The sequence below is a fragment of the Mauremys mutica genome, chromosome 4 (genome assembly GCF_020497125.1).
Source record: "Mauremys mutica isolate MM-2020 ecotype Southern chromosome 4, ASM2049712v1, whole genome shotgun sequence".
Lineage (NCBI taxonomy): Eukaryota > Metazoa > Chordata > Testudines > Geoemydidae > Mauremys > Mauremys mutica.
The window spans coordinates 40758061-40773218 of NC_059075.1; the positions used below are offsets into that span (position 1 = coordinate 40758061).

Genomic DNA, 15158 nt, shown 5'->3' on the forward strand with positions numbered 1-15158 from the left:
AAGTATCTTATGCTGGGGGTGGTAGAAAAGCCCTGGCTGAGATGATTTAGTTGGGGTTGGTCCTGTTTTGAGCAGGGGATTGGACTAGATGAGCTCCTGAGGTCTCTTCCAACCCTAATATTCTGTGATACATGGAACTTTGGATGTAAAAGGACTAGGGGGACAGGAGCTCCAGGGTTTTAATCCTTGTTTGTCTGATGACTAATCTTGGATTAGACATTTAATGTCACTCTTCCTCCCTCCATTTTCTTCATCTATAAAATGGCAAAGAATTGCTCCACAGCAGTGGTGGGAAGAGACTACTGGGTATCGGTAAAACACTTTGAGGCTTGAAAGTGTAGTATAAGCATTAACTTTTAGCATCATGAGATCCTTGAAAGAGTCCAGAGAAGAAAATAGCAAAGCAGCTACGGACTATAAAATAGGACTGAGATTTCAGGTTAAGCTTTAGCCCATGAGGCCTCCAGTGATTAGAGAGGTGGTGTGGGCATAAGTTATCTTGTTTCTTATTCATAGTAGTGAGAGTTGACATTTGAGTTTTTTTAGTATACATACTAAAAATTTTGCCCAAAAGTGTATCACGGCTGTGCAATATTATGTAGGGACAGGGACCACTGCAGCTTTCTCTGAGAAGGTCCCAGCATAGCCTTCCTCTTCACCATAACTTGCTCTTTCAAACTGTCCCTGGAGAACCTTAACTTTTATTGCATACAGTGGTATTAGAAATATATGGATTAGCTCTCATCCTCTGTCAGGAACACTAACCTTCCACTGTTTTAGTAGATCTGCTCATTCAGACCTTACTGTGCAGTCAGTGTTAACAGAAATAATCAAGTTTCTAGCATTCAGGGTTGAGAAAGCTTAGAGATTCTGTGTTTAGGAGATCTGATTGGACTTGAGATCTAATTACATGATAGGCTCTGAGTGTGAAGTTCTGTCCTTGTTCTACAGGAGATGAGTGGGGAAGGGTGGAGGGAACTATACACTTAGACAGCAGAAATTCTGGAGGGTGTGTGTCTTGAAAAGAAATGTTTATGGAAGGGAAGGGAAGACATTGTCCTTAGCAGGTGGTGATGACTGTAGTTAAAAACTCTGAAACTAGCCTTTCATCGAAGGAGGAGTTGGGATGTAAAACACTCTGATGTTTCATCCTTTATTTTTATGCTTGGTTTTTGAGTGTGTGGTTGTGGATGGAGTATTTGGCCTATTTTGGGCTTTGAACTACATAGGGTCTTAAACCCATGGCACTCCAGGTCACATCAAATGAAATTTTTTTTCTTCTTGGCCTGAGATGCTCCCCTTGGATGCCTCCTCTTTCATCTACTACAGAACACTGGTTACTAGAAAAGTAAGCAGTGCCCAGCCAGTCAACCCCTCAACGTGGTATACGGTGGATACTACTGCTGTTACACTTGCTGTTTCAGCAGATGAAATGTCCACCCAATAGAGACAAAGATACGGGATCATTTCTCGAATAACTTTGAAAGACCGTGATCTGCAATTTATCCAGGATAGACCACAGTAAATCTTACTGTCCCAGTCTTATCACTGCCTTGGTACCTTCTCATGCTAAACAAATTAAAGCATCAACTTGTCCTCCAAGGCCATGGCAACTGTCTTGTTAGGTGAGTGAGTGAAACTTTCTGTAGGCAAACTTAACAATTATAGCGTATAATATATAGTTAGTACTTTAATTTCAAATAGGCATCCTTATATGTTGCTGTTGAATAGACAGATGTTTAGTTTAGACTACCTATACAGACATGTTTTCTGCATGCACTGGTTGTACCTTATGCAGCAAATGCCTCAGCATAGATTTCGTTGTGTGTATATATGGTAACTTGTAAGGAGCAATTGATGCCAGATACATATGTGAGTGAGAGTTTGCCTTCACGTTTCCAAGTTATACCTGGAGACTATAAGCTCTGGGCTCCAGTGGCTTGGTATGGACAAGAGCTGTCGTGTAACCTTTTAAGACACAGTCATGGCTGGTTGGGGAAAAATTGGACCTACCAAAATGTGGTAGAGGGCAGGTACGTGCTAGGATTGCCATTTTTGGTTGGACATATTCCTGGAGGTTTCATCACATGACATAATCTTTAATTAAAAATTTTAATTCCTGGAGACTCTAGGGCAATCCTGGAGGGTTGGCAACCTTGATACCAGAAGAAATGTAGTGTGTGCCCCTCTATTGAACCTTTCTGCCCTATTCTCATGGGCAGGCAGTGTGCTAAAATTTACCAGAATGCTGTTTTGAGTACCACTAATAACATAAATTTTGTAAATTACATTCCCCATAGACAAATTTTTCTCCTACAAGTGGTGGTGAATGAAGGAAAAATATATAGGATTGTAAGTACCGTATTTATCGGCGTATAACACGCACTTTTTTCCCCTGAAAATAGGGGGCAAATGATGTGTGCGTGTTATACGCCGATATAACCTTAAGAAGCCATGTAATTTTCAATATATTATCAAGTATAGCAAAATACATGTGCATACCGTATGGCGGCGGCGGCGAGTGGATTAGTAGCGGCGAGTGGATCAGTAGCCGCCATCGGTAACTGCTCAGGCAACCCGCGCCTTCCTCTTCACGTCTAATTCTCGCGGCCGGCGGAGCGTAACCACGGTAACGCTCTGCACGGTTCGCGAGAGTTTTCAGCCTCGCGAGAGTTTGCAGCCTCGCGAGAGTTGTCTGAGGCAGGAGAGCTTGTACCCGTCAGGTACAAGTAGAGTACAAAAAAAATAAGTGAGTGACGTCACCCGCTGCCTCTTGTTGCTGGAAACCGCAGCCCGCTCGCGTCCTCTGCCATATCAGGAAAAGAGCAATTGGTGAAGCGGACCTGACACTTCTTCTAACTAACACAGGCTTTCCCTTTGTTTAAATGTGAGTTACTAATACTGTATCTTGTAATAAAAATTCTTTCATACTGCACTCAAAGGTGCCTCTTCTCCCTTTTGGGACGCAGTTAAAGAAGATATTATTATCAAATCTTTTAAAAAATGTGGCATAAGTAATGCTTTGGATGGGGAAGAAGATGATCTGATTTATGAAGATAGTAGCAGTGAAAGCAGCAGTGTTCATTGTGATTTTGAAGATAGCAGTGAAGATGAAGAGTTTCTTGGTTTCCCAGATAGTAGCGATTTCTGAGTAAACTTTTCTAAAAATATAGAATATCCAAGTTTCTTTGTTAAAACAGTTGTTTTTACTGTCCTTTTACATTATTTACCTTATAAGTGGTAATAATATTAATAAAACAAGTTCTGAGCTACCCTTATTTTGCTTCAAAGTCCTTTATTTGAAATTTAAGTTTTTTTCCTGAAATTTCCCCCTTAAAATGAAGGTGCGTGTTATACGCCTGTGCGTGTTATACGCCGATAAATACGGTAAGTAAAGTCCATTTAGTCATATCTGAGCACTGGTGACAGCAGAATTTTCCGAAGCCTTCTCAATCCATTATTACCTTTGTATACTCAGTAGCCAACCTCCCAGTGATCTGCACACTATCGATCACACTGGTTGTCCCCTATAACGATGACCCATTCCTTCCATTATAACTTCCTCAGGTTATTCCACCTCTGTGCCTGATGTAACCGAGATGTGTTAGTTTGTGCTTGTTGATTTCTGAGAGCAGGGGTCCACTCCTGTCCAATATTTTTATATTTCTATAAAACACATTCATCTTTTCTATCCAGGAGATACGCAAGAGTCTTCAAACAGCACATCTCAAATGCTTTGATTTTCTTCTTGTTAGCAGCATTAGCTTCCCAGGATTCACATCCATAAGTTGCTATGGGAAAAAATTAAGCTTTTCTCCAATCTAGCCTTCATACGTTTCAAGATGCCACAGTTTCATAAGGGAGGCCATGGCTGTGGGAGTCATCCCTAGTGCTTGGATTTCTTTGAAGCAGCCTTCTTGGCTGGATGTGTGTGAGCCCAGATAACTAAATTCATCTACTGCCTCTAGAGCTTGACTGTGTTAATCGTGATGTCCGCTTGCCTCCTTTTATTGATTATGTCAATGAATGTGCATTTCATATTCCCTAAATTCAGGAATAGTTCATATTCCTTGATAACTGTTTTTACAGACTCCCAATGTTTGTTGCATTGCATCAGTGGTTGCAGTAAGAGTGTCGTATCAGCATATCTGAGGTCAGTTTTAAGAAGTGTCCACCAATGGAAATCTGAGCTCCTTCCACTTTATCAAAACCTTCCAGGGCTTGTCTCGTAATAAATTTTCTGTACATATTGAAGAGGCTTGGGGACAGAAATACACCCTTGTCTCACAGCCTGCCCAGTGGAAAACCACTTGCTGTTGCTCAGTGTTTGTACCATGGTCTGTTGTTGACCGATGCGACTGGTGATGACTTCAATGAGATGCTTTTGAATCCACCGTCTGCCAGTAACCTCCAGAGACTGTCATGTCAGACAGTATCAAATGCTTTGGAGTAGTCAGTGAAACACATTATCAGTGGGTTGTTATGCTCCCTGCATCTTTCAATGTTAAAAACAATATTTGTTTGTTTTATTACATAGACCTTGTCCCTCTCTGAAACCAACTTGTTGTGGTGGTAGTTCTGCTTCTACCATTCACTTTGTGATCCTTAATTATGTAGAGCAGCGCTTAACTCACGTGCGATATCAGGGAGATGGTACTGAAGGGACTAGAACAGCATGCAGTAACTTCCTTTGGTAAGGGCAGAAAGATTCCGTTCATCCAGTCATCTGGCCAGTTTCTAGTCATCTATACATTAATGCAAATTTTCCACATGAGATCAATACCATGATCGCCAATTACCTTTCAGCAATTGTGCTGGTACATTATCTAGCCATGGTGCTTTCCCAGGCTTCATTTCTATAATAGCTGGCACCACTGCCTCTCATAGGGTTGATGGCTCCAGCTCTGTACTCTTTCCTAGTGTCCTGTATTGTAAGTGGTTCTGAGGCATACATATTGGCACAGTAATCTCTCTACCTGCATTTGATGATATCACTTTCAATAAGAACTCTGCCATCATGATCTTTTATTATATTCTTTTGCAGGAAAACCTTAAGTAAAAAGTCTGACCAGTATACTATTGGTAGGCCCCTACCAAATTCATGACCATGGAAAAACACATCACAGACCGTGAAATCTGGTGTCCCTGTCTCCCCCCGCCCCCCCCGGGTGAAATCTGGTCTTTTGTGTGCTTTTACCCTATACTATACAGATTTCATAGGGGAGACTAGTGTTTCTCAAATTGGGGATCCTGACCCAAAAGGGAGTTGCAGGGTGGTCACAAGGTTATTTTAGGGGGGTTGCGGTATTGCCACCCTTACTTCGGGGCTGCCTTCAGATCTGGGCGGCTCGAGAGTGGCGGCTGTTGGCCAGGCACCCAGCTCTGCAGGCAGCGCCCCACCAGAAGCAGTGCAGAAGTAAGGGTGGCAATACCATACCCTGCCACCCTTTATTTCTGCACTGCTGCCTTCAGAGCTGGGTGGCCAGAGTAGCAGCTGCTGACTGAGGGCTCAGCTTGGCAGGCAGCAGTGCAGAAGTAAGGGTGCCAATACCATACTATGCCATCCTTACTTTTGTGCTGCTGCTGGTGGCTCTGCCTTCAGAGCTGGGCTCTTGACCAGCAGCCGCCCAACTCTGTAAGCAGTGCAGAAGTAAGGGGCGCAGTACCACAACCCCCCCTACAATAACCTTGTGACCCCCCCTCAACTCCTTTTTGGGTCAGGACCCCTATAATTACAACACTGAAATTTCAGATTTTAAATAGCTGAAATCATGAAATTTATGATTTTTTAAAATCCTATGACCATGCAATTGACCAAAATGAACCATGAATTTGGTATAGCCCTAACTATTGGGGAGAAGGTAGTTGCCCTGGCTTTGTGACTTTTTTTGGAAGGGGCTCTAGGAATATAATTCTAATTTTAAATTGATACCCTCATTTGGGATTGTTGGTGGAGAACATTTCAGGAACCAGAAAGATAGTATGCAGTCTTAGGTGACTTTATGATGTCAATATAAAATAGGGGTATTATTTAGACCATGGCATTCTGAAGACATTGATCCTTTTAAAGGGATTGTGTAGCAGAGAAATTTGATGATTTTTTTTTTGTGGGGGATACTTGTGATATGTGGGAAGGGCGGAGGGGTAGTGAGCTTTGGAGTAAAAGGTCTGATCATTTCAATATGTAGGCATGCATATGTATCTGAGAGACCAGGATATGTGCAGATGGAACTGCAGAGTACAGGAGTTGGAGTAATGTAACAGCATGCTCACAATGTGCAGCAAGAATGGAGGAAAAAAATATATGAAACTGTCTTCAAAAGCCTTGTCAGGTTTCAAGAGCTGAACTTGCTCATGCTATTGATACATCTGACAGAAGCTTGAAAGTATTCATCTGTAAGCATGGCTTTGGATTTTCAAATCCCAATCCATCTGCAACTCTGCATTTCAAGTCAGAGGTTGAACTTCCAGTTTGTTCTGCTGTAATGGTGTGTTCAGAAAATAGAAACCTTAAACAGGCTTAAATCTTGGTTTTTGTGCTTACCTTATAGCTGTCCTTTTATCTTGTGCCACTTTGATTTCAGCATATTGGCAAAGGTAGCAATATCTTCTCAGTTGATCAGTTTCTTTACTAAATACTCTTTCACAAGGTCACTAACTCTGCTTTGTTATTGTGGTTTTGCCAGTGAGCCATGGTCTACTGACATTAATCTTTTATAGGAGCGTGTGATTACCCATCTTCCAGACAATTTCAGTACAAACCTAATTATTATGGAAGAATTAAGGAATCATTTAAACTCTTGAGGATCATGAAAGGGTCATCTGTTGTAGTCCATTCTGTAGCAGTGTGGCCAGAAAATGAAGAGTAATCTTGGCTGTGTTAAAGGGAATTCTGAGGAAGGAGATACTGCAAATAATTGCCAGTTGCAGTTCAAATTTCAAATAACTTTGCAGTTTAGTTAATATTTTTATATACAAAACTGGTCCAACTATGTTCATAATACAGATGATACAAGACTAACCACAGTTATATGGTACATGTGATCTATGATGGTCATTTTGCTCATGGTTTTTCCTTCATTTGTTTCTCCAGGCAAGGAATGTGTGCAGACGTTGGCAGAGAACACCAGGTATTTCAGGAGGCGGCTGAAGGAGATGGGCTTTATTATCTATGGAAACGAAGATTCTCCGGTTGTGCCTTTAATGCTGTACATGCCAGCAAAAATTGGGTAGGTTCAGTGGGGAGAATTCTCCATCCATCCACTTGACCCAGACTTGTTAGGAAGCTGGCTTTTTTTCCTGGTCTCTGTGCCTACTGCATGTAGAATACTGCCGTGTTTTACAAGTGCTCAGGAAGCTCTCTTCACCTGGGTTTAAACTTGGAAAGAAGCATTTGAGAGAGTGATGTTTAAAGGGGCTTTTTGGAGTTTACTCCTCTCCCTTTTGCTCAAAGGCCAAATTTTAGGCAAGAATTGGTCTTGTTTTGCTCTTGGGATTCAGATATGGGACTGAGGGGTACATGCAGCTAAGAAATGAGGTAAATTCTGGTAGAAATGGAAGCCTCTGCTGAGGGTGATGTGATGGCCACAGAACCACATGGGAGGTACCAGGTTCTGAAGTTCTTTTGGTCTCAAACTGATCATCCCTTGATTTATAGCTGTCTAGGTCGTACTTCTTTATTTTTTCAGTGCCTTGTGCTGGGAATGTTTACATTAGAGAGGATGTGAATAAGAGGGTATCAGAGATGTACACAGAATAACAAATGGTATGAAGAAGGTGAGTGAGTAAATAGGAACATCCCCATTCTCCTAATTCAAGAACAAAGGGGAATTCCATTAAATTGAAGCGCAACAAATTTAAAACCACTTAAAAGGAAGTACATTTTACACAGTGCACGATAAGTCCATGAAACTCATTGCAAGTTGCTAAGGCCAAGAGCTTAGTACAGTACAAAGAAGGGTTAGATATTTTATATGGACTGTGGAAACTTTCAGTTACACTAGGATTATAAACCCTCATGCCTCCTGGGATATAAAACAGCCACTAACTGACAAGGATTAGGAAAGCACTTTCCTTATAGGATGGTATTCCCTGGCTGTCCATTATGGAGATTCTTGCTCCTTCCTCTGAAGAATCTAGTTCTGGACACTCTCTGGCATACTGTCAATGGTCTATCTAGTCTGCTACCTAGTCAAGAATGGCAATTGCTAGGTTCTTATGAGAACTTTTGAGCAGATGCCACAATGTACCTTAATTGCATTACATTGGTGAAAACAATCCTTTTTGAAACTGCAGAGGCTTCTGCTTTGGGGGTAGGCAGCAGGGGGGAATTCCTCTTATAGTCAGACTCTGGAGTGTAAGTCCCTGTTTTCCATCAGAAAGATTTTCAAGCTTAGGTTACAAATCCATTTAGAAGCAGCCCACTAAAAGACCAGCTCCTGCCAAATATAATCTTTCAGCTTTGTTAGAACTTAATACAGTGAAACCTTTCTAGGAAGACCACCTCTGGACTGAACAAAAGAAGCCTTTGTGAGCAGGCATTCTACCTCTAAGAGAAGGCAGTGGAAAGTCAGAACTGCAGCCTGGCAGGCACGCTTCACCAAAGGCCTGTGTGGCTTAGTGTACTGAGACTTTTATGCTGCTGCTCTGTCTCTGCTTCTTCAGTATCACTCTAAACATTCCTCATTGCTTTCTCTTGCAGCGCATTTGGGCGAGAGATGCTGAAGCGAAACATAGGCGTCGTGGTTGTGGGTTTCCCTGCCACCCCAATCATCGAATCCAGAGCCAGATTCTGTGTGTCTGCAGCTCATACCAAAGAGTTACTTGATACTGTAAGTGTCTGATCTTGTCTTCCCCTCATCCATGTCTGCGCCTCCCCTAAACAGAGATAGCATTTGGCTGTTAAGTATCAGAGGGGTAGCCGTGTTAGTCTGGTTCTGTAGAAGCAGCAAAGAATCCTGTGGCACCTTATAGACTAACAGACGTTTTGCAGCATGAGCTTTCGTGGGTGAATACCCACTTCTTCAGATGCAAGTGGTGGAAATTTCCTGGGGCAGGTATATATAAGCAAGCAAGAAGCCAAGCTTATATATAAGCCAAGCTTCTTGCTTGCTTATATATACCTGCCCCAGGAAATTTCCACCACTTGCATCTGAAGAAGTGGGTATTCACCCACGAAAGCTCATGCTGCAAAACGTCTGTTAGTCTATAAGGTGCCACAGGATTCTTTGCATTTGGCTGTTGGTATTGCAGGCTGATTCTGTGTTCAGCATACAAGCCAAACAAGTATTCATAGAATCATAGAAACTAGAGATGGAAAAAGATTCCCCTCTGGACAATACATGGTTGTCTATGGTACATATTCTAGGGATTTCCTCAGTACATTTTTAAATGAGCCAGCTAACAGTCTGTCCATCACCCCCCTTCCACTCTGAAAAGGCTGTAATTTGTGTGTTATGGATAGTTAAGAACACAAACCTTTCTGAAGGGCAAGTGCTAGTTCCTGCTAGCCTTAGACTTGGAAGTTAGAGCTGGAAAAGGCAGACTAGCTAATCGGGACCCAGAAGCTAGTGCAGTGATGTTGACCTCAGGACATTACTTACCATTAGATACTCCTGGAGGGAATTCTGCACCACTGTGCGCACACAGAATTCATGTCCCTCAGGAGACTTCTTTGAATTCAAACTGGAACAGGTACAAAGAAGGGCCACTAGAATGGTCCGAGGAATGGAAGGCCTGTCGTATGAAAGGAGACTTGAGGAGCTCGGTTTGTTTTCCTTAACCAAAAGAAGGATAAGAGGAGATATGATTACACTCTTTAAATATATCAGAGGGATAAATACCAGGGAAGGAGAGGAATTATTTCAGCTCAGTGCTAATGTGGACACGAGGACAAACGGATATAAATTGTCAGTTAGGAAATTTAGGCTAGAAATTAGACGAAGGTTTCTAACTATCAGGGGAGTGCAATACTGGAACAGCCTACCGAGGGAAACAGTGGGGGCGAAGGACCTCCATGACTTTAAGACTAAGCTAGATAAGTTTATGGAGGAGATGGTATGATAGGATACCGGGCTTAGTCAATAGGTTAATTAAGTGCCACACTGGTAAATAGTACAATGGGTCAATGATATGTTATTCTTAACCTTTTTCCAGAGGGTCTGGCTGAAGAGTCTTGCCCGCATGCTCGGGGTTCAGCTGACCGCCATATTTGGGGTCGGGAAGGAATTTTCCTCCAGGGTAGATTGGCTGTGGCCCTGGAGGTTTTTCGCCTTCCTCCGAAGCATGGGGCAGGGGTCGCTTGCTAATGGAGTGGGGAGATCGGCTAATGTGGCCTGCATCTTGCAGGAGGTCAGACTAGATGATCATATTGGTCCCTTCTGATCTATGATTCTATGATTCTATGATTCCCTGCAGAAAATAAAATTTCTGACAGGGAAGTTAAAGGGAAGCCACAAAAGCGGTCATGCACCCCTCCCCAACAGCGCGGGCACATCATTTCAGGTGCCTGGAGCAGTTGGTAAAGAGGTAAATCACTGCCGGGGGACAGGGCTGGGGACACCTCAACTGGTGGCTTCTCTCCTGCGCCAGGCTTAGCTGCTAGTCCCAGATGGGATGGGGCTAAGGGAGGACAGGACTTGCTCTTCCCCTGCAAGCAGCAGCTAACGCTGGGTCAAACCCACCCCCTGGAAACCACCTCCAGCTGCAGGAAGTCTGTCCGTCTATCCCCTTCCCCCTCCAGTTTCCTGCCCCCATCATTCCTCAGCTGTGGGGGAAAGGGTCATTGTATTAGGAGCTGCTCCCCCATCCGCCATGCATCCAGACCCCCCACATCCAAATCCTCCTACCAAGCACCCTCCCTGCCCGAACGCCCACCCTCCTGAGCCTCACCCCCTGCATCTGGAGCCCCCCCCTGTGGAGCCTCACCTCTCCTGCACCTGGACCCCCCTGCCAACCCTTACACCACCCCAATGGGTCCCCCACAGCTGGACCCCCACCTCAGTGAGCCCCAACTAGCTATACCCGAATCCCCACACCACTAAGCCCCACTCCTCCAGCACCTGGATTCTACCCCCACTGAGCCTCCCGCACCCAGACCACCCTAACCCCATCCCTCCACACTGACCCCCCAGCCGCAAACACTTTCACCTTGACCCCGCTGCAGAGTCCCATTGCCTCTGCACCCAGAACACCCCCCAGTGAGCCCTGTGCATCCAGAGCTACCTACACACACACCCCACCCACCCACCCACCCTTCTGCACCCAGATTGCCCAATACAGAACTCCCTCATACCACACCTGGATTTCCCCCCCACACACACTAAACTCCTCCACACTTGGAGCCTGCCAGGCTGTACCTGGCACAGAGGGACAGGGCCCCGGAGTGTTTCTGGGGTAGGCCAGACCCGGCCCTTGCGCAGTGTCAGGGTCGGGTGCAGCCTCACTGCTGAGACTGTTTCTCGGGGGGCTGCAGGGTGATCTCCCACCTCCATGCTTGTGCTCCCCCCTGCCATGCTGGAGACTTCACATTTATTTATTGACAAATAAAATTTTCAGAATTTTGCAGAATTTTAAAATACTGCAGAATTCCCTGAGGACTAAGTGGAGTTGGAACTGTCACCCTTGCTAAAGCCTCAGAAGTGAAAGATTGAATGCTGTCCTCAGATGTCCTCAGAACACTGTCCACCTGCACATTGGCAGGTGATGGAGGACTGCTCCGTTGCACCTATTCTGGTGACTAAATTCATTTCAATAGATAGTTGTTCAAGCTTATTGTCTTTGAAGGACAGGCATACTGTATGTAACCCGGTCGGAGGCCATGTCAAAGCTCCCCAGGTTTGCAGACTCTCTGCTTCATGGTGTGGTTCCATTAAAGCTTTCTAGGAGCTTCATAAAGTGATAACTCAAGTGATGCTTTTCCCATGGTACTGAACCCAGTACCTCAGCATGGCTCTAGGAGGCGCTGTGCTGCTGAAGTTACATGAACCTGCCAGGAAACTCTTTTGGGAGCTCCTCCCAAGCACTGTCTCCTATTTTCTTTGGGAGAGAAGGGGAACTGGTGGGGAAGGCACTCGAGATCATATCTTTATGGCTAGAGACCTGCAGAGTCAGAAAACAGGAGACTATTTAAACACACATTGTTTAGACAGCTTACTTAGGTCACTAGCATATACCCTGTAATCGTATTGAGTGGAATACAGCCAACTGCATTGTCTCAGAAGTGCCCAAACATGAGTAGGTGGTAACAGTTCTATATAGTGTAATAGACAGGAGCTGGCATGTGAGCTGACAGTTTCCAATGTGTTGTCAAAAACCAAGAGCCAACCTCCTCGCACTACTACCACAGCACCTTTAGGTCAGCAGCTGAGAATTCCACTTGTTTGGGTTTTGTCTTTGCTAGGAAACAAATAAAACAGAATGGTATAAGTCAGGTATGTGTTTACACAATACATAAATGCATGTGCAATTTTATAGCAAGCTTAGATGCAGTTATCTTCTTTCCTCACCACAGTTACTTACTCAATAAAGGATTTACTGAACTATGCCTCACTGCCCCTTACAATTATTTAATCAACTAGGCAAACAGGATGACATGCATACAAGTCACCCAAGTGACCACAGAATCTTAAGCCTTGTCTACACTACAGGGGAAAGTCAGTCTAAGCTACGCAATTTGAGTTAAGTGAATAGCGTAACTCTATTTGATGTAGCTTAGATCTACTTACCGTGGGGTCCACACTACACAATGTTGATGGGAGAGCGATCTGTGGTTGATCCCCCGGTAAGTGTAGAGAAGCCCTTATAGCTGGTCTATACTAGGAACTTACATTGGCATAACTACGTCACTTAAAGGTGTGCAAAAATCCACATCCCCGAGCATCGTAGTTAAGCCAACCTAACCCTCGGTGTACACAGTGTTAGGTTGACAGAAGAATTCTTCCATTGCCCTGTCTATCACCTCTCAGGGAGTTGGATTACCTAGGCCAATGGTTTTCAACCTTTTTTCATTTGTGGACCTCTAAAAATTTTCCAATGGTGGTGCGGACCCCTTTAGAAATCTTACACAATCTGTGGACCCCAGATTGAAAACCATTGTAAGTCGACAGGAGAACCCCTCCTGTTGACATAGATGGCATCTGTACTGAAGCATTGAAGCATTTCAAGTGTAGACAAGCCCTTACTGTCTCTCTCAACTCTACACTGTCTGTTGTCTTAATTTAGAGTAAGCACTTAGGGATGAGGTCCATCTACTTGTTTTATCAAGTATGCTTATGATGCTATTATAAATGAATAAATAGTACTGTACCCCTTCCATTAAAAATAAAACCATGCTCCTCTGTAGTAAGCGTACTTTCTTCTACCATCCTGTTCACTAGTAGCAATTTCAACTGCCCAAAGAATGTTTCAAATCTTATTTTCTCATGTTTATTTTTAACTACAATATAGCCAATAACAGTAATAATGCTTTATGTAGAACTTCTCCAAAAATAACCACGTGCTTCAATTTAGAGGAAATTTAGTCTTCTGATGTAGCAGGGGAGTTTGGTTGCAAACAGCCATCAGTGGTTAAGCACTGGCCACCCAATCTGATCCCTCTCTAACTGATTGCAAAAATACCAAAGAAATATTGAAGCTGTGATAGAACAGGGGAGGGCTAGCAGGGGGCTTGTCAGAGCAGAGGCTGGAGAGGGAAATTGGGTAAAGTCTACACTTCTGTGCCTGGAGCTAACCAAGTTCTATTATCCTGACACTTTCCTAAACAAATTTCACTGAGTGTTGGAAGCATGGAGGAGGGAGGCTTTACTTATAAATGATTATATTTGTAATGCTTCCCTTTTCTTATTTAATAAACCCACACAATGGGCAGCAGTTCCCTGTTACAATCTGTAATTGTTTTATATAAATAAAATTTCCTTGCCTGAAAATATTTGGCTCTGGATTAGAGCGAAGTCCCTCCTAACTTGCATCCCCATGGGCTGGTGCTTTCTTTTCAGTGATGAAAAATATATTGCACTTTCCTGAAGTCAGAGTTCACCAGTGCTGTTTCCTTTGTAGTCTTTGCTAGTCACATGATTCTTTTTGTTTAAAATTAATAAAATCCTAAATCTGAGTTCAAGAATAACAGTTAACAGTTCTTTCAACAGAAATTCAACCTTAAATTGTTTCCATATGGGGCCTTTCGTTAAAACTCTGGTAAAACATGCCCACTATTATACTGAAGTCCGGCTTCTTCCAGGCTTGTCATTCCCCCAAATTTTGGAGCGGATAGTCTCTTGCTGCCAGATATAACAAGCATGAGGGGCCATTGTTTAAAGAAACAAAAACTTGAAATATTGATCCAGGAAGGTAAATCATGTAGAAATACATTAACCCCTCTTGCTAACACCATCCTCAAGAGCAGATTTGGACTAGACCATCTCACAATTAGAATATTAATCCTACGTAGGGAGTTAGTGATCTCTCATGAAATGGTTGAGTATATCTGTATAAACAAGCTTAAGCTTCAAGCACCATTATGTACAGTGATACTAACCCCAGAAGTTCAGAAACCATGAGCTTGGCCCAGAAATCATGACTTCCTTTAAAAGACAAGGTTTTTTGTTTTTCCTTCTAACTTTTGAAATCTTTGCCCATCCCCCAGAACATGAGACAATTAGCATTGCTTACTCTTGAAAACCTACAATAAAGTGACTTTGGCTCCTGCTACAGAAGTCCTTGGTAGAGGACCCCACTGAGATCAAGGCCCCATTGTGCAAGGCAGTGTAAAAACGTGTAGAAAGGCAGCAGTCCGTCCCCCAAAGAGATCAGTCTAATGCAAAGCATGATGGTGAGTTTGACATGAGATCTGGAATTGGGACTCATCAAACTCCTCTGATATAGGGGCTGTCAAACATCCATTAGATGGGAACAACTTCAATCCCTGCTGAGCTGGCCAGGGTTCAATAGTGACCTGCAGGTGAAAAGCTAGGGAGCTTATTTCCAGTGCCCTAAGGTCCAGTCCCCCATAGCACTAATATTGTATCTTGGAGAATGAGGCTTGCTTTCTGGAAAGATACGTTTATTAAATCAAGTTTTGATCACTTTGGATCTTACACAAGCGGTGTTTGTCTGTTCAGGGGACACAAGCAAAATCTGCCACACTGTGCTCTTAAAGGGAC

At 43.5% G+C, this 15158-nt stretch overlaps 1 protein-coding gene across 1 annotated transcript in view; it reads left to right on the forward strand.

Moving 5' to 3' along the window:
- The window catches only part of SPTLC2 (serine palmitoyltransferase long chain base subunit 2), a 111788-nt gene that overhangs the window by 91067 nt on the left and 5563 nt on the right, over positions 1-15158 (forward strand). Inside the window, exons 10-11 of the mRNA XM_045015064.1 lie at positions 7094-7229; positions 8702-8831. Of these exons, the coding sequence (XP_044870999.1) occupies positions 7094-7229; positions 8702-8831 (266 nt within the window). The remainder of the gene's footprint in view (positions 1-7093; positions 7230-8701; positions 8832-15158) is intronic.